The sequence below is a fragment of the Camarhynchus parvulus genome, chromosome 4, assembly GCF_901933205.1.
Source record: "Camarhynchus parvulus chromosome 4, STF_HiC, whole genome shotgun sequence".
Classification (NCBI taxonomy): Eukaryota; Metazoa; Chordata; class Aves; order Passeriformes; family Thraupidae; genus Camarhynchus; species Camarhynchus parvulus.
Window position 1 is genome coordinate 17,199,396 of NC_044574.1, and position 24,215 is coordinate 17,223,610.

At 34.4% G+C, this 24,215-nt stretch overlaps 1 protein-coding gene across 11 annotated transcripts in view; it reads left to right on the plus strand.

The window, feature by feature from the left end:
• The window catches only part of SLIT2 (slit guidance ligand 2), a 257,601-nt gene that overhangs the window by 219,079 nt on the left and 14,307 nt on the right, over nucleotides 1-24,215 (plus strand). For 7 of the 11 annotated variants that reach the window (XM_030946825.1, XM_030946835.1, XM_030946827.1 and 4 more), the window contains 8 exons: nucleotides 3,932-4,056; nucleotides 4,187-4,284; nucleotides 5,684-5,823; nucleotides 9,668-9,694; nucleotides 17,185-17,278; nucleotides 19,155-19,292; nucleotides 19,383-19,623; nucleotides 19,957-20,087. In XM_030946825.1, coding sequence (XP_030802685.1) covers nucleotides 3,932-4,056; nucleotides 4,187-4,284; nucleotides 5,684-5,823; nucleotides 9,668-9,694; nucleotides 17,185-17,278; nucleotides 19,155-19,292; nucleotides 19,383-19,623; nucleotides 19,957-20,087 — 994 coding nt within the window. The remainder of the gene's footprint in view (nucleotides 1-3,931; nucleotides 4,057-4,186; nucleotides 4,285-5,683; nucleotides 5,824-9,667; nucleotides 9,695-17,184; nucleotides 17,279-19,154; nucleotides 19,293-19,382; nucleotides 19,624-19,956; nucleotides 20,088-24,215) is intronic. The other 4 variants (XM_030946830.1, XM_030946828.1, XM_030946831.1 and 1 more) reach the window with 1 other exon arrangement.

The following is a 24,215-nucleotide window of genomic DNA, read 5'->3' on the forward strand; positions in this document are numbered from 1 at the left end:
TCTTGTTACTTGTGATGCCAGTGGATTTTTTTCCCTGTGAATCCCTCTTGAAGCAGTACATCTCTGAGGTCATGGCAGTGTTCATTGCATATGACACTCATCTGTTGCAAAATCTCTTAGCCTCATTTTAGATAGGACATTTGCTGGCCCATCTGATCATTTTCTTTACCAGTATCCACTGAAGAGTATTGCAGATATGCTTTTATTGCACATTGTTGTAGGGATACAAGTGAAGGAATATTTGCATGGATATGAGGAACCTGTTTAGTTGTTTTCTAGCTTTGTCAGTTTTACAAACTGTAGCACGTCTGTCTACAATCATTGTTATATTTCTGTCAGACAATTCAGAAATTTTATCTTATTCCCTCTTGCCCATCCAAAAAGATCCTTTATATGACTGTGCAGGGTAAGAGCTGTGTATTTGTTTCACTTCCAAGAGTGGAGATCTGGTGTTATGGATACTTTTGAAAAAAAATAATTTTCCTGCCACTGTCCTATGAAGATGCTCATAATTACAGATTGCAAATCAGCAGCTTTTCAATGACATGATGGCCCTAAAAGGCATTTTGAGTCTGTTGCTCAAAGATAAGTAATTTTATCTTTTGCTTAAAAGTGAACTGCTGACTAATAGAGATTAGGAAGATGCTATGTTCCTATTAGAACCAAAATTTTTGCCAATGAACAAAAGGGCTATTTTCAGAATATCTGTTGATGGTCTGCTACTGTATATGTATTTACAGGAAAAGAGTAATGTGTAAGTCCCTCTTATCACTATCTGTGGATTCAATTGATAATGAATTGGATGCTTGAATTTTACCTACATAGTGAATAGTTCCCAGTGAAAATGGCATTTCACAATGAAGTCACATCCCAGTCGTAAAGCTCAACAAAATCACTTTACCTTATTCTAATTTTATGAATTCTTTTACTGCAGGAATCATCCATTTATATTTTCTTCCTCCAGTTATTTTCCTACATTTTTGGGGGGGGGTTTTCTTTCCTTTTTTAATGTGGCATCTAACAGCTTCTCAATGTTTTACCTCTTTATCATCCTTGCCCTGCTTCTAGAGATTCCAGGGCCTTGTGGTTTTCTGATACCAGGTAAGGTTATAAGTAGATCTGGAATGGGTGATCTGCTTAAGAACCTTCTGACCTTCCTTTTGTGTACCTCAAGCAGAATTCTTTCCTAAGACACGCATGCGTACTGTTTGTTTCCCCTGTGATGAATTTACAGATGATTATTTATGATACATCATTTGGTATATTGTGTGAGCAATTTTTTTATTTCAAAAGTCTGGGTTTAAAATCTGAGTTACCTAGCTGAAAATACTACTTCCATTGCATTGTACTAAAATTGGTGATTTCATTAGCAGTGCAAATACTGCTTTAGAGGCCATATGCAAGAGAGAAGTCAAAAAATGTCAGAGCTCAATTTTTTTTTTTGCAACAAGTTTCTTTAGAAGCTGGTTTGAGAGGGTTTGTGTCATGGTTTTTCTTAAAACATCTTAGCTACATGTATATATCTGTGTCAATAAAATACTGTTAGTTTTTCTTGGTTTACAAAAGAATTTTTTTCCTCAGGGCTTACTCAAGAACATAGATGTCTACAATTTGAAAAATTAAACTAACCAAGAGGTTATAAGCCAAATTCTTTTTCACATACAAGTCTTAATAGATGCAAGTAAGAAGAATAAAGGGAAAAGTATAGTGAAAATGAAAATAGGTTCCAAAACTGCCTTTACTTTTTTTGTGATCTTAAAACTGAAGAATGATAAATCAGACTATTACTTTATATTGGATACTACATATATATTCATTTGAAATAAATAAAGTACAAAATCCAATAATGTTGCTTACTCTCTTGTTGAGACTTAGGTTCTCATTTTCTGTCTCTGTTTTGGAAGTGAAATTGAGAGCGCTAATCCATTTGGGAACAAAAGCTTAGTTACTGAATGTTTTTTAATTTGTGCCAATTAATTAGCATTTTATTGCATGAAAAGTGGAAAAGAAGATAGAATAAATAGAAGGAAGGATTGACTCCAAGGCTACAGCACAGTATTACAAATTTTTGTGCATGTACCTCTTTCACTTAATTTTTTTCACAGAACCTGTTAATATACTCAATAATCAGCAATAGTCCATAGTACAGTCAGGACTTTCTAGATGTTGATTCTATTATGTTTTTTCAACTTTTCTACCTCCCCTGTGTGCTGATCTAACAGATACTTTGACCAGGTATAGATTTCTCTTTCAAAATAATGTAATGAAGAGAAAAAAACAATGGTCCTTACAGATTATGGTTTTGGCAGTAAGCACCTCTTCGCGTATGACTGTGTTCTGCTTGCAGACTGTGACACAGAAGGATACCAGCAACTGCAGATTGAAAAAAAAAGAAATTAAAAGGTCCTTCACTCTTTGTCTAACACTCCCTACTGGATCCTTACAATCACATGGCTTCATTCCAGGCCAGCTCTTTTACAATTAATGTGAGATTAATTTGGAAAGAAAATTAAGAAAGTTAAGCAATCTAAGTTTAAAAATAGAATAAAGCCCTCTATCTAAGCAAAGCCCTTTTAGCTTTGAAAACTCTGCAGTTTGGCTCATTTTGTGTAAAACCTGTTACAGAGCAATCAGGCGTTTGCTGTAGTGGTCCCCAGGAATTTGGGATTTTTTTTCCATTTAGAAGAAATCACCGTTTGATCCTTCAAAGGTGCAGTTCATCCGTGGATAACTGGAGCTTTTTTTAGCAGGGGAAATCTGAATCAAACTGAAGGCACTATTGTTATCAGGCCAAAGAGCTGGGGATAGAGAATGTATCTTCATTCTCTTAATTGGCATTTGACAAAGTCACCCATTTTCTCTTACAGTAATCAAACTTCACAAAAATTATGAAAATTAGTCATTGTTCATACACAGGTGTTTTCTAACTTCTAACAAGTAAGCAGTTATTTCTTCAGTTGTTTGACCAAAAAAACCCAAAACAAACAAACAAACAAACAAACAAACAAACAAAACACCCTGAAAAAGATGGTTCCCGACTTGAAAATTCACCCTGAAATGGTTGTAAAACCAGGAAACTACAGAGAAATAACACCTACAAAATATCTGTATTACATAGATAAGATTTGTGTAAATCAAAGCTCAAATCTGGGTTCTGAAACTTAGGGTTTTGTCGATTTCCATTTCTGATTTCTTTCATAATAAATCATTAATAGAAGTAGCTAGACTGCAAGCATGGATTGCACTCTTCCCTTGCACATAGGTTTGAGGCACAGTCTACATGATTTGTGGGCTCAGCTAACACAATAATGCATGGAACTGTGGCTGACCCATAAGGAAGAAAGACACCATATAGAGCTATTTATGATGAGATAGCCTGGACAATGCAATTTACATTACAGTTTGCAGATGTTCAAGGAATTTACAGTCATTTTACATTTCATTTTTCCATCTATGTGATCCTGAAGATAAATAAATATGTTAAAGCAGAAATACATTTCAAGAAGTGTTCTCAGTAATACCATTATGGGACAGATTGAAATTTGTGATAGTTCACTTTCTCACTGTCAGTTCCTACTCCATAACAAAAAAAAAAAAAGAAGCTGAAATTGTGTTCATAATTTTGTTAATACAAAGGAAAGGTAATTATCATGGATCAGAACTCTACAGCTTTCAGAGGATAGGAATATGGGAATCACTTTGGTGTCAGCTCCTTAACAAAAACTAAGAACTGGTACTTAAACCAAAAATCCAATCCCATATTTATCTGGTTGCATCAAAAGAATGAAGGACAGTTCAGCATTTCATTAATATAGAAACACCATAAAGTCTAAAATATAAATTTTAAAAATTAAAGCAACATCTCAGGTAGATCCTGTCCAATGTAAATTAATAGTTACTTGTTTCTGACTATCCAATTTATATTTTTAAGGGCCTGTGGATGTCAATATTCTTGCAAAGTGTAATCCCTGTTTATCAAATCCGTGTAAAAATGATGGAACCTGCAATAATGATCCAGTTGACTTCTACAGATGTACGTGCCCATATGGTTTCAAGGTAGGTACTGCATGGAGAGGAAAAAAGCTTACTGAAATGTAAGCTTATCCTTAAAAACCTTCAAGTATTCTTTGTCTCCCACGGGTGTGTGTATTTTCTTCTTACGTTATAATTGTTGCTCCCTGTGTAGGGTCAAGACTGTGATATTCCCATTCATGCTTGCATTAGTAACCCGTGCCAACATGGTGGAACTTGTCATTTGAAAGAAGGAGAAAAGGATGGTTTCTGGTAGGTTTTTTAATTGTAATAGCAGGATGGAAAACTACTGAGATTTTTATGGTAAACTAATGGTGTTAATCTTTAGGTTTGCTGGTAAGAGCAACACAAAGGCAGATTTTAGCACTTTGGATGTTTTCAGAACATGTTGCCACCCTTGGAAAGCTTCTAGAGCTTTGAATCTGTTCAAAACAGTAACAAATGACTGTGATTTGTTGAGGCATATCAGGTCAAGACAGCATAGTATTGACTCCATTATGTTAATTAATAGCTAGCTAGATCCCTGCTGAAAAAATCTCATAATTCATCTGTTGCTGTGTGTATTACTTCAACAGACAGCATGTAAATGATAAAATGCAAATCCCAGTGAAACAGAAAATTAATGATTCATTTGAAACTCACTATGCTAGCAGATAAACATGCTGTGAGCATTTTTAATCTTGAGTTATTTAATCACACAGTACAATTACTCCAGATGTACTTCATGAATTATGAAATAAAGTTCTTTAGCATTCTTATGTGAGATTATTAGTCATTTAATAATCTACACCTCAAGCTTGTTAGAAATGACACTTCAAAAAGATACAATTCATTATCCTGCAATTCTTTATGATGTTATTCTTACTTTTAATCCAAATTCTGCCCAAGGATTAAATGGTCTTCTATTAAAAATTAAGTGTATACATCTTAATACTATGCCTCAAGAATTTAAATTGACATAGTCACGCCTCAGAATTTGATCTTTTTCATTTATTTGTTTGAACACTACATATTTTGAAAATCAAAGCAATCTCATAGTGAAAGCTTCAGAAATTATAGGTAGTGCAAACTACATGAAAATGTATGTCTAGTCATGTTTGAGTGACTTTTACATTTACTATCTATTTTGATTTATTTGCTTTGCAGAAACATGATTAAAAGCAAAAAAATAAATTACTGCTTTGTAGAATTTATGCAGGCTTTGGCTCTTTATATGAATGCATGTACATTAAAGAGAGTTTTATATTGGTGCATTTAACTGAATGATTGTGGAAAACTACTATTACGTACTAATCGCTGATTCCACAATATTTTCCATGTATTTACCCTTAAAAAACCAAAATGATGACTTTCCATAAGAAATATAATCTTACAATGTAAATGAAGAATGCTTTGCAAAAGGAATGCTCCATGATTTAATTTAGCAGGGTCCTTAAATTAAAGACTAAGATATGGCTTTAGAAGCATTTTTCTGTAATTTAAAATACAAAAACTACTTTTAATTGTTTGATAAAAGGGCTTTTTACATTATATCAACCATGTTCTGTTGTGGAATATTATAATTCTAATGTAATTCTATTAATTACAGAAGTCCTTGTCTGGACTCCTCACCTAAAATGTCCATGTGTTTATTTGGTTTTCTGCATTACAGGTGTACTTGTGCAGACGGATTTGAAGGTGAAAACTGTGAAGTAAATGTTGATGACTGTGAAGACAATGACTGTGAAAACAATTCTACTTGTGTGGATGGAATTAATAACTATACTTGCCTTTGTCCACCTGAATATACAGGTAGGAGTATAAGAGAAAGCATGGATAATTCAAGAATTCCTAGCAGAAGAGTAATATTTTCCACTTTGCAGGTATATTAGTAGCTGCTCTACAACTGACTTAATACCAGGTGTCTCTCCATATTTTTCTCCTGTATGGTTTGTAGTCAAAATTAGATTTAATGTCCACTCATCAATTTCTTTTTTAGTTTTGAAATTGTAGCATTTTTGTATTTAAAAGGTCATTCAAAATGTGCCCCTCCTCACTGTTTGCCTAGACACCCCAGTGGAGGACCTCTGTAGCTGTAGAAATCTGAAAAATATTCTGCTTTTCTCCTTAATCCTCATTTTACTATAGAGAATTTTTCTCTGCCATTGGGGAACTGTGTTTGGCACCCCTGGATGCTGTCCTGTACTCCACCAGAAATATTAATACCGAGTGTGATGCTTCCTGCACAAAATAAAAAGACAAGTGTCTATTGTTTCTGTCAGCTGGCAGGCAAGCCAAAGCACATCTTTTCTTTGTGACAGAGGATCTCTTGCTTACTGTCATGGTCTCTGTGGAAATGGAGGATAGTTGGAACAGCAGCATGGAGGAAGTAGGATCTATTGTTTGCATTGATAATTTTTACAGGACTTCTAATTAGACAAATTTATTTTCTATTAGATAGCTGACCACTAGAAGAACATAGAGTTTAAATTCATTATGATTTGAAATGCATAAAAAAGAAATGTAACATCCACCATAGTTTGGGAATTAATTCTACTCAGTCATCCTTTATTTTTACTTTAATCAATCAAAGTTGAGCTCTGGGAAGCTGTAAGGAGAGGTAAATGCATGAATTAATTTCATTTATTGAAAACCCAGCTAACTCCTTCTCATCCAAAATGTTTCCATCACTAGTTCTACAGACTGTTGGATTGCTCCCTTGTTTTCAGGTATTCAAATTTAAAGTCAGTATTTAAATATTGGGAATGCACAGCGAGTGAAGATGGTAAAACACAAGTATAAGAAATACAACTTCATACTCTATTAGAGGTATTCATCCAGTACTTATTCTGGGTAAATTTTTTGGTAGAAATTCCCCTATGCAGGATAAGCTACAATATCTAAAGCAATACAAAAGCCAAAAAGTCTATTTAACAATACGTGGATGATCCATATGTGAAGGACAGACATAATCTTCTCGTAAGAGAAAGTACTGTTTTGCCAAGTACCAATACCTTAATAGCTAAGTGCAATTGACAGTTCAAGCCTTGGAAAGGAACAACAGGTAGCAGCCTCAGTAAGTAGAAACAGCAGTTCTCCTACAGTTAATATTTCAGGTATAGGTGAGTAAGTTCAGCTCCCCTGGGATGAGTTGCTATTTCCTTTAAGAATGGGGTCAGATATTCTCTTGTGTAGGCTGGAAGAGGGCAGAGCAAAGTCACATCAATCCAGTACTGCTCTTCAGTGGCTTCATGCTAAGAAGTGTCATATACCTATTACATAGGAGATAGTTCATTTGCAAATGCATTCCTCCTCTGCAGCTTTGCAGGTGTTTTTACCTGTGTTGCTCATTTCTATATTTTCAACCTTACTTTGGATGCCTTTAACTGTTAGAGTCTGGTTGTTGGATTCACAGGACACCATGGGAAGGACTGCTTTTATTAACTATCCATAAAGTGGATACAAAGGATTGTCTATATGTCCTAGCCTAAAACTTTGGTTAAGTGTGCCTGTTGCATTTTTGGAGTATTGTAAATGAAATGTAAATTTTTAATTTGCAGTTGAAATAAAAATTGATGCATTTCTCTATATACCTCTATGAATAGAGAAAAAAGGAGAGAATAAACATTGATAAAATTTTTGATGTTTGTATTGCAGTAGTACTTCTTCAGTCATAATACAATACAATGCATTTTTAATTTTTTTTCATATCTGTGCATAATTTTACCATAATCACAAAATGAGTTTTATAGATACAATGCCTGCTCATAATATCTACTGAAGTCAGTAAGACATGAGAGTAGGTGAGAGCCTTCTCACCAGCTCTAAAAGAAATCTAAACAATCTATTTCTAATCAGTAAGTTTAAGCCTCCAGTTTAAAACTGTTGAGAATTTACAATAGCTCATCAGACATTTTTCAACACTTTTTTAAAAAAGCATGCTTTGCTTTTAAACGCATCACTAGAGCCTCAACTCATTTTGTAGTAATTGTAGCAAAAATTTAGGTTTTCCATTCCACAGAGGAAAGTACAGAATTCTACAATATACTGTCTATCCTACAAAGCATCTAAGAATAGGACACATTGCATAAGATCTTCAGTGATTTTTGAAATTAGTTATAAGGTGAAAATGTAAAACATTGAGCTAGCCAAGGGGTCCTCACATCTGTCATCCACGGTCTTACATAATAAATAAGCTTCAGTATTAAGAATTAGACTGAAAGCAGTCTGGGCACATCAGGATCTCAAAAGGGTAATGTTCAGAATATAATGTAATTGTACAGTTGCCTCAAGTGTGTATGAGGTATCAAATAATTTGTAGAACTTTTATTTTTCTCAGGCCTTTAACCTGAGCTGAAAGATAAATAACAGAATCCCTGTCAAGTATGTATACAGTAATTTTCATGGGGAACTTTGTAAACATTTGGATTTTGATATTTGTCCTAACAGGTTAAAATCAGATATGCATATTTCTAATGTTTACTTTTTATGAAAGGATTTTTCACTAAATGAATTCATGTATCAGCTGGCTTAAAGTAGCTTAACAATCAGGAAAACAGGCTATATGTTCTTATTCAGTATATATAAAAATTTTAAATTCAGATGTATTGATCTCTAGTTCAGAAAGTCCCTGAGCCTCCAAGTGGCACAGTGTATATACTAGAAAAATATTACTGTAGGCTTGTCCTGTCCTCTTTTAATTAGATTGACAATGCCCTCAATTGTCCTTGTTCAACATGTCACAGCATACATATACTCAACATGGAATTGCACCAGCCCAGAATATTTTCCTTGGTGAATGATTACCTGCAAATATGCTTTACATTTCAGCAGCACAGTATAAGGAAGAAATCAGCTGAAATGTGCTGGTATGAAATGTAAATCATTCTTCTACAAAGCCTTCTTTTTATGTGGAGGGTTTGTTAGAATCCAAAATGAACTGTAAAGAATGTTGCAGTGTAAAACCTAACAGCCTCTTTTTGACTTTTTTAACAATCCCTTGAAAATCGACACCTCTCAACTATATTGTGTTGTCTTAAAAACAGGCAGTTAGAAAGGTTATTGTGTTGCATAAGAATCAGGAATCTGTTTTGCTCTGCCTCAGTTAAGTTTTACAGCAACCACCACAGTTACAGGTGGAAAGACAGAGAATGGTATTTGCACTCTAATATAAACTTTCTTAAGATCACAGACTGTAACTGTGGCACAACAGTAAGCAAATGGAATCAACAGACATTCAGGGTTTCTGATGGAACCTGGAGAAATAAAACATTTAAAATACTCACTATGTCCTGCACTCTTTAATCTTGCTATTCTCTTAACATTACCATCTCCTTTATTTTAGCCCCAGTCTAGTAAACTTCAGGTCATTGTATGTACATTCTATAGATTACAGATAATCATTTCTCTTGCTCATTGTCATCAGTCATTAGATCACAGAACTAACTGATCAGAAGTAAAACCTCTCTGACACCACTGGTGGCATGTACTTCTTACCTTTCTGTTTGTTTTGTTCTGCTGGAGGTGAGACTTTGAAGCTTGCTTTGTTTGCTATATCAACCTCTCTGCTGCTATAGTTGTGCATTAGCTTAATGTGCTATGCTGTTGTATTACAATGTAAAAAGTCTCTTGTCTCTTCTGTCTTTGTCACTGCAAGCTGCTAATCTGAATGAAGTGGAAAAAGGTCAGTTGTCTTTTAAACCTATTTTCACATACTTTGGTTTCTCACTTTCCTTTTTTAAAGGTGCATGGATTTCAGTTATTACAAATGACCAAATTGTATATAGATATAACTTAGAAAGCTCACTGCAAATCTGGAAATTAGGCACTTGGCTGTTGCTTTGAATACATGTCAAAAGAGTATTGTCAAAGATGCAGATCACTGTGCAGGAGTACTTTAATACTGCATTCAATGTCTTTTTTCAGATGTATTAAAACTTGTGCAGACATTGATATAGGACTGAAAAAAAGCTTACATTATTGTAAGCTTACATTATTATTCTCAACTTAAAGCCATCCCTTGGTTCCATGCTAATGTATTCTCTGTCTTACAGCACTGTTCTGCTTTAAAATTTTCAATAGATTGTGTTACTAGAAAATATGCTGGAGTATCAAATGGCAATCATCTTGCTCCTCATTTCTGTGGCTTCTTATTTGCTGTAAATATCTAAAGAAACTGAAATGACCATATTAATCCGGGGCTATGGTAGAAGAAAGGTAATATTGAAAAGATTTATGGCACTAACTTTGGGTGTTTGATTTTTAATTTTTTTAAGTTTCTGCTTAGCACCTATCACACACTAACAGAGATAAACCATCTTCTCTGCAATCTGACCATATATACAATCTGAGACCTACCATTATCAATGGCAGCATATTTATAAAGTTGCATATTTAGTTTTAAAAGCAAATGAATAATTTTGTGGTATACTTGCCATTAATTTGATAAATATATTTTCAGTTTTTGAAGCAATATAATATATTATATATAGTAATAAAAATATGTTCATTATCCATGAAATTACATGTTAAGCAAGACTGCAGTTATATAATCTGTGTTGCTTAATAACATCTATGTTGACTAATTTAGATATCTGATGAATAATACCTACAACTTAAACTCATGGTGTGAATTTTTTCTGTAACTGAGGCAGAGTATCAGACATTTTCAGAAAATTATTCCAGCCAGAGGTTTTCCATGCTTAAACTATCTTCTATTTAGACATGTTGCTGTATTTACATTTTATTACTACTCATCTAGACAGCAGAAATAGCCTGCTGTTTTTCTTGTTTATTATCAAGTGTGAACTGTAACATATTAAAATTACTGATTATAGAAAGAACAAACTCCTCACAAACAAATTATCAAACATCCAGGGGATGTGAACTAAGTTTGGCTCCAAGACTAAATAGATGTGTATGTGATACATGTCTATATTAGCTTTCAGCTACCCGTTGAATGTGGAAGTAATTGATAGTCTACAAGGTGCCTGGAGGATCAGTCAGTTTTATCATGCAAGACATCTTTTGAATTGTGACAGTATTAGGGGAAAAAAAGGGATAATTTCAAGCAATTATCTCAGTTTATGCAAGCCTTAGACACAACTTTCTTGGCTCTGCAATAAAGGAGTTACATTAGTATTTTGAATTCACTTGGTAATCAGATAAGTACCTTCCTGAAATTTAAGCATGCAAGTAATCAAATGCAAATCATGTAATATCAAGCTTGATAAAAATTTCAATAATTCCATCAAATTAAATCATAATTCTCCCCCTTGTAAGAACTGCATGTGTTACAGATTCTTAGAATAAAGAGAAGAATTTTTATTCTTGCTTTTTATCACTCATAAAATTTTCTATTTCATCTAGCTTAAAAAACTTGACATTACCATTCTCTATTAAAAGCTCAAGTATTGAAAAAGTTTTACTGCATTTGCATAAAGGGGAAATATACATGATATTTGTGGCAAGCTGAGCTACCTGCTTCTGGTTTAATCACTGCCTTGACTCATTCTAATCTATCATCCACCCTTCAGTTTGCCATAATTGTCTTAAGGCTTACCTGCCTAAAAGTTACTGGTTTTTTGCTGTTAACAGTGAACATAAACCCAAAGAAAATGTTAAACTAAATTAAACTAAGCCTCATCTTATACTGAGATCCACAAGCATGGGAGATAGCTAAAAATACTTGTGCCATGCTGAAAGATGGGAACAGTCCAGCAATTTGACTCTAAAATTAAATTCAAAAAAATGTTCAGATTTATGGTTATAAACTGCATTCTACTGTCACTGCGAACTTTTGCTAATTCTGAGAAATTTTGTCCCTCATATAGTCAATATTTTTATTTGTATTTTCTGAATAATGAGCTTAAGACCTGAAACAATTCATGTTGTATACTGCACATCAAACTGCTGGAGACTTAAAAATGCAGCAGTTTCCTGTATATAGGTTGTTAAATGGCACTGTCATTTTCCACCCCCTGCTGCACTCTATTGGCTGTTTGAGTCACAGTATTAAACAGAGACCTCCAGTCACAGAGTCAGACAGAGATACCTAATTGATAAAACATAAACACTGCAGATGTTGACTCACAGTATAGCTTAACTAAGCTCAGAAGATGAAACGGAAATATAAGCACACACATAAAATCCTTCTGTTCTATTCTGTGGTAGGTATTGGCTATTTTGACTTTGGAAGAGGGAATAACCTAGGAAAAACCTGGTTTTTGGTAATTAAAACTGACTGTTGTTGCTTTTAGGTTCTCTGTCTAGGTTTGGGTGGTTTTTTTTGAATATGAAACTCAGCTTTGCTAATAAGGGGCATTTTAAACTTGTTTCTTTATAAACTTGCCTGTAATTAACAATGTGCTATTACATTAAGAAGCTCATGTCCATTTTTGTTAGAGCTGTCCTCTTCATTTAGAAATGTACTGGCTGACATTGCTTTATCTTAAATTTATTGACCAATTATTCAGAATAACAAAGATGTAAATCCTTCTTCACCTCGTTGCCTTGTTATTCATTATTTGTTGTAGTATATATCTATAAAATAGAAAATCCAGAGTTAAGGGTCTATTCAGCCTTGAGAAAAGAAGACCTGGGGAGACTTTATCACCCTGTTCCAGTATTTAAAAGGGTGGCTGCAAGGAGAATGGAGGCTCCCTTTTTTACAAGGAGACACATGGAAGAGAGGAGGAGTGATGGGTACAAGGTACTCCTGGGGAGATGCCAGTTAGATTTAAATAAGAAGGAAACTTTTTACAATTGGGACATGGAGCCACTGGAATAATCTTCCCAGGAAAGTGGTGGATTCCCCAACAGGTGCTTTTAGGATTCAGCTGGAAAGGGTGCTGGGACATCTTTTCTCTTCTGCTCTTTCCAGGAGATAATCCTTGGGGGATAAACCTGGTATTCTATGATGAAGTTTTTAGTGACTTATAATCTTATCAAGTCATAAGACTGAATTAACCCACACAGGAAGTACAAACTGACCTGTGAATCTAGCAAACATACAGCTTTGGTTACTTATATAAAGTATCATCAGTATATATCATCAGTACTTCATGGTGTTGGCTGACTCTTTAAGTCTACATCATACTCTATGCAAAATCTCAGTAAATATTTGTCTTGAGCTTGGAGGGTCGTGTTCATTCACAATTCCACTGGTTTCAATGCTACTCTATACCAGAATTCAGACTTCCTTAGATTAATTAAGCCAGATGTCTCTTGAAAAGAGTTGTTCTGGTTCTAATTAAACTTTGGAAGCTTTTCACAGGTTTTTTGACACTTTATCCGCTACTTACTTTTAGACAAACTAGTCTGTTCCTTATTCTCCTACATACAGAAATGTTCCCATTTTTTAAAAACATAATTACTTAGCTAAGCTCTTACAGAAACCTCAGTTACAGTATTATTAGATTAATAAAAGAATGTCCTCACATATTGGTGTTAAGCTTCCTTGAATTGGGACTTTTTTCCTCAGCCTTTTCTGATTATTTTGAAGTATGCTCTTTAAACCTTGTATTATGTTTCTCAAATCAGAAAACTCTCTAAGATTTCCTTCCAGTAAAGCCAAGGAGCCTAACTTGGTAAATCTGTGCTTTCTTGTCCAATGAGTGTTTCACTTTCATCGCTATCTTTTCATATCAACAAAATTAATTACTTCTCATTTAAATTCTACTAAAACTACTACTTGTCTCATTTAAATTCTGAATAACACAATGATTGTTCAGTATGCTGAAGGAGGGGTTTCTTTACCATGAACCTATATTCTTCAGTGGTTTATATTCCATATTCCATAATTTAATTACATTTTTATTAACTTTTTCTGAAACAGTTTTATTTCGGCCATGAGAATTCTCCATTTAGAAAAAAATCTATTAGCATTTATTAATATTAGCAGTTATTAATTATTAGCTGTACAAGACCTTGCATTTGGGTTATCTTGCCTTGTTATTCTGGCATTTACATCTTCATTCAGAAATTGAGTATCTGATGTACATATTTGGATTCCATCTTGATTTTTACTTTACTGATCCTGAGTACAAATCTGTCATTAATGCTACTTTTTTTAATAACTAACAGTTGTACTGTAACTAAAGCTAACTTTTATGGTCATAGTATTTTTTACATGAGTCTTTTGCTACATGGACACCGTCCTGTTTCCTATTTGCTACTGACTGCTGAACTAAAACTCCAAGGATATGATTCACCATGCATACAGTTTGCAAATGCAAGGGAAAAGTTTCCTTACTTTTCTGCTGTCCCAGCACAAAAAGTTCTGCTTCTATGTGCTTTTCTACAGAGTACTCAGCTCAAACTCTGACCTTAATCTCAAAAATGCCTGGTGATGTTTGATGGTGTTTGCAAACCATTTAACTGCAGTATGCCTGGCAGTGTAACAGTGATTTTATAATTTGAGGTGGACATTTTTCAAATTAAAACTTGACTGTTGAAAACTTAACTGTCCAGTCATTATACAGGATTCACAGCCAAGAGTAGGAAATAAGGAGTTTTCAAGTGCCCCTGAGCGCTTCTCATGAGGGGATTCTGCTTTCAGTATAGTTCTGAAGATATTAGGGCCAGCAACCTATGAATACTAAAATGCAGTGTACTCCAAGAAATCTTGTATTATATTTTATTCCTGTATTTTACCTGGGAGAGGATTTACAAAAATGTACAGGCTTAGGTACTATTGAGTAAAACTATTTGCCACTCAAGTTATTTGAGAAATCTGTGCCAATGATAATCTAAGCCAAATCAATGTCCTGTAGAAAAATCAGTTTAATAAATTTGACAGGAATGGTAAGAATGCTTGTTCTTATTATGCCACTCCTAAATTGCATTTTCTAGGTAGTTTGGTCTTCTTTTCACTAACCCATTGCTGTGAACGTATAAGAGACAGCAAACTCCAGTCTGCTTGGGAGATAGGCTCAATGTGTTGCTTTTAGAAACTCTCTGATATGCTGTCACATTTAATAATCTTGGAAATATTTAAAGGTGCTTTTATACAAGTTAATGCTGTACAACCACATTTTTATTACTTGTAGTTGGGGTGTCATGTATTTTTCAGTTCTGCATGTAATTTAATATACAATATATGCCATAATATTTTATTGGTGTGTATATAAACTATGGGAATGTGAACAAACTAGGTTAAAACAACAGTAATTTTTGCTTATTCTACTCCCATGATCCTTAAAATCTGAACTCACTGTTCCCATACTTATATCTCACTCTTAAACAGTGCTGCTCTTTGAACAGATTTCAGCTATTACAAGTTCTGCAAGTTGACTAAATGCTGTGTGAAGAACAGCATTGAAGACCTATATATATATGAGTTTGTTTGAACAAAACCCCTTGAAAAGAGAAAGGGATCTGGGTTTTGTTTAATATATCGTGGGATGCAAACAATCCCTGGTATTTCAGGATTCTTTGTGCACTGACCTAGTCATAACAGTTGCACATTTCCAGACTAATAATTCTATTGAGAGCTTGAAGAGGCTTTGAGGGTAGAATTATAATCCTTTGTATTTGTCATCTTCAGTGGCCTGCATTTGATCTCCATTCAATTTCCTACATATATTGACTAAGTCATGTTGTTACTGACAGTTTTCCTGCGGCTATTAAGTGACCTGTTCATGAGGGCTATTTTCTTATGTTATCTTAAACCTTCCCAAACCTTTGGTTTATAGAGAAAACACACTACTTGCAAATTGAGAATGTGATATTTATTTACTCATTTATTTATTTACTTTTTTTTTTTTTAATCTGTATAGAACCAGTCTGGGTGAATGGCTGCAAAATACTTGTCTAGCTGTTTTTTGGCTTGTCCTCTCATTTTTGAAGATGTAGAGGTCCTATGTCTTATTGCACTTAGTATACGTCTTTCAGTTGTGTTCTCAACTGGCATAACTGTCCTTGCTCCTGCTTCAGTTTTGCCTTTTGCTCTATCCTTGCTTTAATATAGACTGTTCCTTAGCTCTTTTTTTGGTTTATTTGTCCACTGCACTGCAAGCCACTGACATGCTCAGCTCAGTAAAACTGAGGGATACCAAATATCACTTCTTTGAAGGCAAGTGCAGTTTGAGCAGTGAAAGTGTCTGATCATTCACTCCTTTCTTCTGCTCTTCTGTTTGTCATTGTCATTGTAATCTGCAGTTCTACTTCTCTTTGTTTGCCAGATCATGTTTTATTACTGGACGGGAATAAAGGACAGGGACAATCCTACTGCTTCCGTAGTTTCAGAGTCTGATGGACCTGTCAGTACCTGAATTCAGTGGGCACAGGGTTTATACCTGTATATTACACATATATTCTTCCTATGGGTGCTGGAATAAGTATACCTACCTTAAAAACCAGTGATTACAAGTTTAGCAAGTGCCCGATCCATTGTATCATCCGATAAGTTAGTCAGGGAACAAGATATTGTTGATCTGTTTACAAACCTGTGTTTCCTTTCCATAAAGTTGCAAATAAAACATTTTTTAATCATATTAAAATACTTTTTGGATTATAAGCCCATTTTGGAAATTAGAGCCACTGCCTCTATTAGCAGGGAAGGATAGACTTTTACATAGATTTTTTTTTTCTTTTCTTTTCACAGAACAGATTATAGATAATTATGGTACATTAACAAATGCAAAAAAATGGAGTCATATTTAAGGAAAAGTAGAAAACAAGTTTTCATTTTTGGATAATTGGAGTTGTATTGACATGCAGTGATATTAACAGGTTTTTTTCAGGTAATAGACTACTTATAATGATAGTGAAAATCTGGATATATCTGTGTGTAATGTGCTTAGAAACAAGTAAAAGAAAAGCATACTGATGGCTTTTTTGTTTTAGTGGCTTCAATCGCTAGTGTTGCTATATAGCAGAGATAAATATTGTAAAAGAAAAGTAATTACAAAATTACCATTTATATCCATGTATAGATGATTTAACTTGATACTGTTTATAAATGAGTTACCAGGTATATTATTATTTATTTTTGTCATTTCTGCATAACCATTTATTTATGTATTAATATTTATTATAAAGGTATTTATTGCTATGTAAAGAAGTATGCATATTTTAGTGTTAGCAAAGGAATTGCTTTTAAAATTCTGTTCATTGCTATTTTCAGGTCACTGTGATATTTTCACTGAATTGACAACATATATTGTATTTCAGGTGAACTCTGTGAGGAGAAATTAGATTTCTGTGCCCAAAACCTGAATCCTTGCCAGCATGATTCAAAGTGTATCTTGACACCCAAAGGATACAAGTGAGTCTGAAATGTTGATAGAAACTGACTGGATCAAAATTTGTATTTTTCTATCCTGCTTAGCTTCCTTTCCTTCTGTTCTAGTGGAAGCCACTTCTATTCTCAAAGTACTAATTTTGATTATTATTAAACCTTATGGCAGAACAGGCCATTATTTTCATGTAAAGCTGCATTATTATCTTAAGTATGTTTTACTGAATTTCACTGATCTTTAAAAGGTCTAATTCCAACCAGATTTTAAATAGAAACACAGGCAGCCTTTATGATGGTCTATACAAAACCCTTATAGGAGTTTGAGCAGTAGGAAAATAATTGCATTTAACTGAAGTGGAATAATTATATTGCTTTTAGAGAAGTAATTGTGAAAGAGATTATTAGGAAGGCACACTGAAAGGTATAAAGTAAAGAAATCCCTCCCCAGGAAAGCTAATCTTTAATTACACCATATCCTTATCATGATTAATTAGTATGTACAATTTAAAGTTGTTTTAATAGGCTTTAGGTTTATAAATACAGGAAACCTGCAGATTTAAATTGTTCTCACAAGTGCCTGTTTAATGCACAGCATGCTTTTGTGCTAAAATCAGATTGTCATTCCCACTACTTATAAATGACATTTTATTTAAAATATGGCATAAAAATATTAAATATTCAGTTGAATGTGAAATTAAGTTGATAGTTTCAAACTGGAAAACAGAAAAATTGTTTGGTTTCTGTTGTAGTGCATTATGTTGTTTTTTCCTGTCACTTCAATAAACCTAGTTTGGTGTCGTATACTGTACTCTCCAGTTCATTAATCTTTCCTGTTACTTTTAAATCAGAGAGTAGCACATGCAGTATACTTCAAGATGTATCTCAGTCAGACTTTTGATAGGTTGCTTTATATTCTTTTTCCCTTATCTTGTTTATACCTGTTGTTGAATAAAAAATGCAACATATTTGATTGAAGTGCTAAATGTAAACTTACATGCCTATTTAAAATCACTTTTGCCAGCTTGGAGAAAATTTTAGATAGTAAAAGAAATGACACTGAGGAGGGAATCACAAGACCTAATGAAATCAATTAATGACATCTTAATTTAAAAAAATATCATATGGATGCCTGTATTTGTAATATTTGACAGAGTTCTGAGCATTCCCTCAATCCAATATATGAGAATTCCCTGAAGGAATGCAACTAGCATTAGCAATGAGAGTTTCACATGGAAAAAAAAAATTAAAAAAAAAAAAAACCCAAAAACAAAAAACAAATCAACAAACAAAAATCATTACATACTCTCTTGAGGATGGGCTGTTTCTAGACCAGTGGGGCTTCAGGGGGGACAGATGATGGGTTTTAAGACTTCTGTTCGTTCACCAACCACGGAGCTATTTTTCGTAGATCAAACTGGTGGAACCTTAGGAGCAAATAAAATATGCATAACCTTTAAACTGCATAAATGGACCATTGGTCTGTTCATAGCTGTTCAGTTGACAAATAAAATAACCATCAGTACCAGCTTCGGATTATTTGTCTTGGTTTCAAGCTCATTGATTATGTTTAGTGTTTGCAGCCATGAATAACATCCTGTAACATTCTGTGTGGCTCATAAATTCTAAAAACTGCCGAAATTATTCATGAGGGCTCTCTAGATTTGCACACAATTCTTGAATATAATAGCAGGTGTGTAAACATTTCAACTAGCAAACCTGTATTCATCATATATGTAGATTCCCCATCTAATAGTATGATGAAGCTATAAAGTCTTTGCACACAAAGTATTAGGAATGCCTTTTTTTCCTTGATTTTTAAATACAGTAGTTCCTTAGCTTTGTTATAATCACAGTGGGTCATTAAAAGGCACTGTGCTATCCAGTTTGCTTTGCTGTTTTACAGATGTGACTGCACACCTGGATATGTAGGTGAGCACTGTGACATTGACTTTGACGACTGCCAGGACAACAAATGTAAAAACGGAGCGCAGTGCACGGACGCAGTTAATGGATACACCTGCATTTGCCCAGAAGGGTACAGGTGAGAAAGATCTGAAGCCAGTACAAACATGGATGTCTTGTCACAGTTGTTTTTTCTTGGAAATACTGATTGTTTTCTGTTTTCATTTAGTGGCTTGTTTTGTGAGTTTTCACCGCCAATGGTTCTACCTCGCACCAGCCCTTGTGATAATTACGAATGTCAAAATGGGGCCCAGTGTATCATAAAAGAAAGTGAACCAATCTGTCAGTGTTTATCGGGATACCAGGGTGAGAAATGTGAAAAGCTGATTAGTATAAACTTCGTCAACAAAGAATCCTATCTGCAAATCCCTTCAGCTAAGATACGCCCCCAAACCAATATCACTCTACAGGTAAGTTTGCTTGTGTTGTGGATTCTCTTTTCTGGAAAAGAGAGTAAATGACTTTCCATGGTGTACAAAATGACCCAAAGTTGTTATTGGCTCACTTAAAGAGCTTTTCACAGTCTGAGCTAAAAATCTAGAAGAGTTAATGCCATAACTCTATATTCACATTGAAGTAGATGGGCTTATTGATAGGAAGAGTTTTTGTCAGGTTCTCCTTGAAAAAATAATTTTATAATTAAGTAACAGACTATGGCAGTAAATTCAGAGATTCACTTAATACCTCATTTTGATTAAATACCTATTTTTTGTGGTTTCTAAATATTTCTGTCTTTTAACTAGATTGCCACAGATGAAGACAGTGGGATCCTGCTGTACAAAGGCGATAAAGATCATATAGCAGTGGAACTGTACCGGGGTAGAGTGAGGGTCAGCTATGACACAGGATCATATCCAGCCTCTGCTATTTACAGGTGAACCTGGATGAAACACATTTGCAACTGAAACAAAACCTACATTCACTACTTATATCAAAGTCACATTTTTTAAGACATGGTTAAAAGAAATATATGCAAATTAATGTGTTGTCAGACACTTAAAACTTCTTGCCAAAAGATGTGATTTGGTTGGCAAGTAACTCTAATGCAGATATGTCAGGCAAATAATATATTATTTGATGCATTAAAACAGAATAAGAGTTAGCTTTCAGCAGAATATTTATTTATTTACATTTGTAAAGCTCACATGTAGCAGTGGAGTTTTTTCTTAGCTGTAACTGCCAAATAATTTCCTAGTGTGCTGAGTAAAATGAAAAACTACACTGTATAAGCAGAAATTAAATAGAAGCTTCTCTTCTCTGTTAGGCAGTCATATAATGTGGGATTTTTCCCTGGCAAGTGAAGAGAAAGCTAAAAACTTGATTTCTGAAAAAAGGCACTACCTTTGAAAAAGAAATGGCTTTTGCTTCCAAAGTCATTAAGAGAAAGAATCTACAGCAGCTTCTGTATCATAATTTTTGAGTTTTTTTTTTTAATCATATTTCTCTGTCTCTTTGAAAAATTACCACCTGAATTTTTGGGAGGTATTGTATAACTTCACAGAAATTACCAAACAGTCATTGCAAGAGTGAGCAGAAAGACAAGAGGCATCACTTCCTGGCCTTGACTGCCCTCTTGGTGCTAAAATTACTTTCAGAAGTAAAGGGGAAGTATTAAATCAGTTTTCCTTGAATGTTCTTTTCACTCTATTTACACCTTTTATTGTAAAATTATATATAGGTATATTTGCTTCTAGAGTTTGTAACAGTGACACTGTTCTACATTCTATTAGGGACATTTCAGTGAAAATAAATTATTTTAATAAATTATTATACTCCTATTCAAAATAATATTTTTATTTTCTGTCTGGGTTAGGTCTACACAAGAAATTTAGATTCTTTTTCCTCAGGAGTTAAATTATTTTTGTTGATTTTTATTCAATAGGTACATCTGTCTGAGAATAAGAAGCTATAGGAATAAGGGTCATATGTAGTTCCAAGTTATTTTGGCTCCCATTTCTATAATCTATTTAGAATACTTCTTCTCTTTCAAAACATATATGTCCTTCCCATAAATTTGAGTTTTCTCTAGCATTATTGAAACATAATAAATACTGGTAATTCTCACTTGTCCATTATAATTATCTATAAAGATTAATCTAGAAAGATTGAAAAAACAGTACTCACACAGAAAAAACCCAAACAAAGATAAACATGGAAGGAGTTAATAACAAAGTGACCAATTAACAAAGAGCCCCAATTAGGTTACTGTTACAAAATAATAAGAAGCCTCTCCCCTACATAGTTGATGGTCTCTTTTGAATTATGTGACAAATGAAGAATGCAAGTTTAGTGAAGAAAGGGACGGGAAATGTAGTTACATGTTACAGAGTGACACAGTTGTTTAGTGAAGTAGTTACACACTTTTAGTTATTTAGTTTCTGTTATTGTTGTTAACCTACATTTCATTTCTGATATGCATGATGGTGAGTCTCTGAGATATTTGAAAGTTATCATGTGATAGATGTAGTGAAGCCTTCTGCTGTTGAGGCAAGGCTGAGGGCATACCTTTTCTCTTTCAACAACTGTCTGAAAGAAGATTGTAGCCAGGTGAGGATCAGAGTCCTCTCACAAATAACAAGCAATAGGACGAGGAAAAGGCCTTAAGTTGCACCAGGAAAGGCTTAGATTGGATATTAGGAAAAATTTCATCATGTAAATGGTTGTCATTCATTGGAACAGACTGCCCAGGGAAGTGGTGTAGTCACCGTTCATGGAGGTATTTAACAGAAGTGTAGATGTGGCACTTAGGGGCATTGTTTGGTGGTGGACTTGGCAGTGCTAGTTTATTTGCTGGACTTGATGATCTTAGAGGTCTTTTCCAACCTAAATGAGTCTGTGATTTCATCATTCTATTTTGGAAGCCATGTATACATTTCCACATTTGTGTATAGGTATATATGTGCATCTAGTGATAGGTCTACAAACTGTGTCTCTTTAATGTGTATTTCAGGTTCTAGAAAGGATTGTGTTGTAGCACAGAACCTTTTACACAGTTTACTCAAATCCCTTCATTGCTTCTTACTGTTTTACCCTCCCAGAATCTTTGTGATATCTCCAGCCTTTTTAAGGTCTTGACCTTCTTTTTATCCATTCATTGCATGTTGTCTTTCTGTACTTTTGTTACCTATTAAAGCTGTCTCCTGGAATGTTTCCAGTCCTCCCTTCTAGTCCCTCCCTTTTGCTTCCCTCCTGTCCTCCCAGTTCATGGGAACTGACTGCAGGAAGAGCCTGCATCCCAAAAGCAGTCATCAGTCAATCTGAGAAATGAGATGATGGCACTGCCAAGACCAATAAATAATATTCATTCATTGGAGATGGTTATTTGGAAAAATTTGATCCACTTGTGTTGTATTCTGTCTGGGCATTCATTTTCAAAAGTCAACTGTTTTTTACATAAAACAAAAAAAAAATTTCATTCTGTAAACTAGTTTTCATCATATATTTATTGGAAATGTGGGACTATTTATTCCCAGATCATTATTCTTCTACAGAGTACCAGAAGGCTTAAATCAGTTCTTCTTACAGCTTTTCATTACGATCTATGCATTCAGCTCTCATATCTCCAATAGGAAATGGGCTAGAAGTAATGTAAGTGCATTGGCAGAAAATATTACAGATATGCCTTGAGTTTATTTCCTCTTCAATTTAAACCATCCTTACCTAGGAGGGCTTCTCTTTCTGCAGTAAATTTTTCCCAGTGAAACAGTTTAAACCAGAGGCTTTTAATAATCACTCTTATCAGAGACACATTCCCTTTACACATTATAGTTGTATATCCCTGGAACTACCCCTTGCTCTAAAAATGCATTTTTTGTGTTGCTCTTATTCTTCTAAATACTATTGAGTGAAAGGTTTAGAAGTTGTAGAATAAGTTTCCTTGAAACAAGAACATTACATCAGGGTTTCTTGCTTCCTGAAGTCAAGTTGTATGCACTTTGATTTTTAGCACATTTTTTGGCTGAATTCACTGAAATGTGTTAAGTAACTTAATCATAGTATCTTTTATATTGCTTGATCGGTTCAAACAAACCTCTTGATACCTTGAATAAATCTTTCTCTTTAGGAATGATAAACCCTGACCATTTCCTTTCCCCCCATGGAAACTGGCAGTCCCCCTCCTGGCAGCTCCCATAAAGTGTTTATTGTGCCAGTGTCTGCTCTGTCACGTGTTTGCACTCTCAAATGGAGCTGGGTTTATGTAAAGCATGCATGCTACCATGCAGATCTTTGATCCACAGTGAGCAAAGGCTGTTCACAGAGTTGGTAATAAATGGCTAAGAAGCTATTTAATGTGTCACAGCTGTGAATGACCAAGCGTGCTGCTGATCTGTTCCAGGACAAAAGCAGTTAGCTTAATTTAAACATCACTAAGGATGTTTTAAGGTAATTTACTTGATTTTTGCCTTGAGATTTAGGAACTTAATCCCTTTCAGCTATCCTGCTTTCTCAATGAGAAGAGCTAATTGACTGTGTGACTGTCCATTTCAGGCTATCATACAATTGGTTCATTTAAATAACTTTTCTCAAAGGATTAAACTCACTTATTTGATGGTGCCCTGAAACAAATAAAGGCTTTCATGGGAATAGTTTTAATGTCTGGTCTCTGGACTACAGCTCACACCTTGCATGCATATAATCAGCTCCATTTCTCCAGTGGAAAATGGACTACAAGTTGTGCAAGTACAATGATATATTCAGTCCCAGAGTTAAGTAATTATATTCTTCAGTCTCTGATGTATTTAAGCAGTGTTCAAGTGCACAGTAGTTCCTGCACTTAAGCACTTGCTACATAGATAGTGAGTCTGATAAGCACCAGCAGCCATTTTTGTGCCCAGCAGCATGAGTTAAGCTCATCCTTAGGCAGGGTAAGCACCATGCTTGAAGCAAGCATTTTCACCTTGAGAACCTTCAGGCATCCTCCTACTAGCGAGTTCATATCTTGTTAGTAAGCAGAAGGAAATGGTATATGTAGATGAGAGAAAAAACATTACAATATTAATAT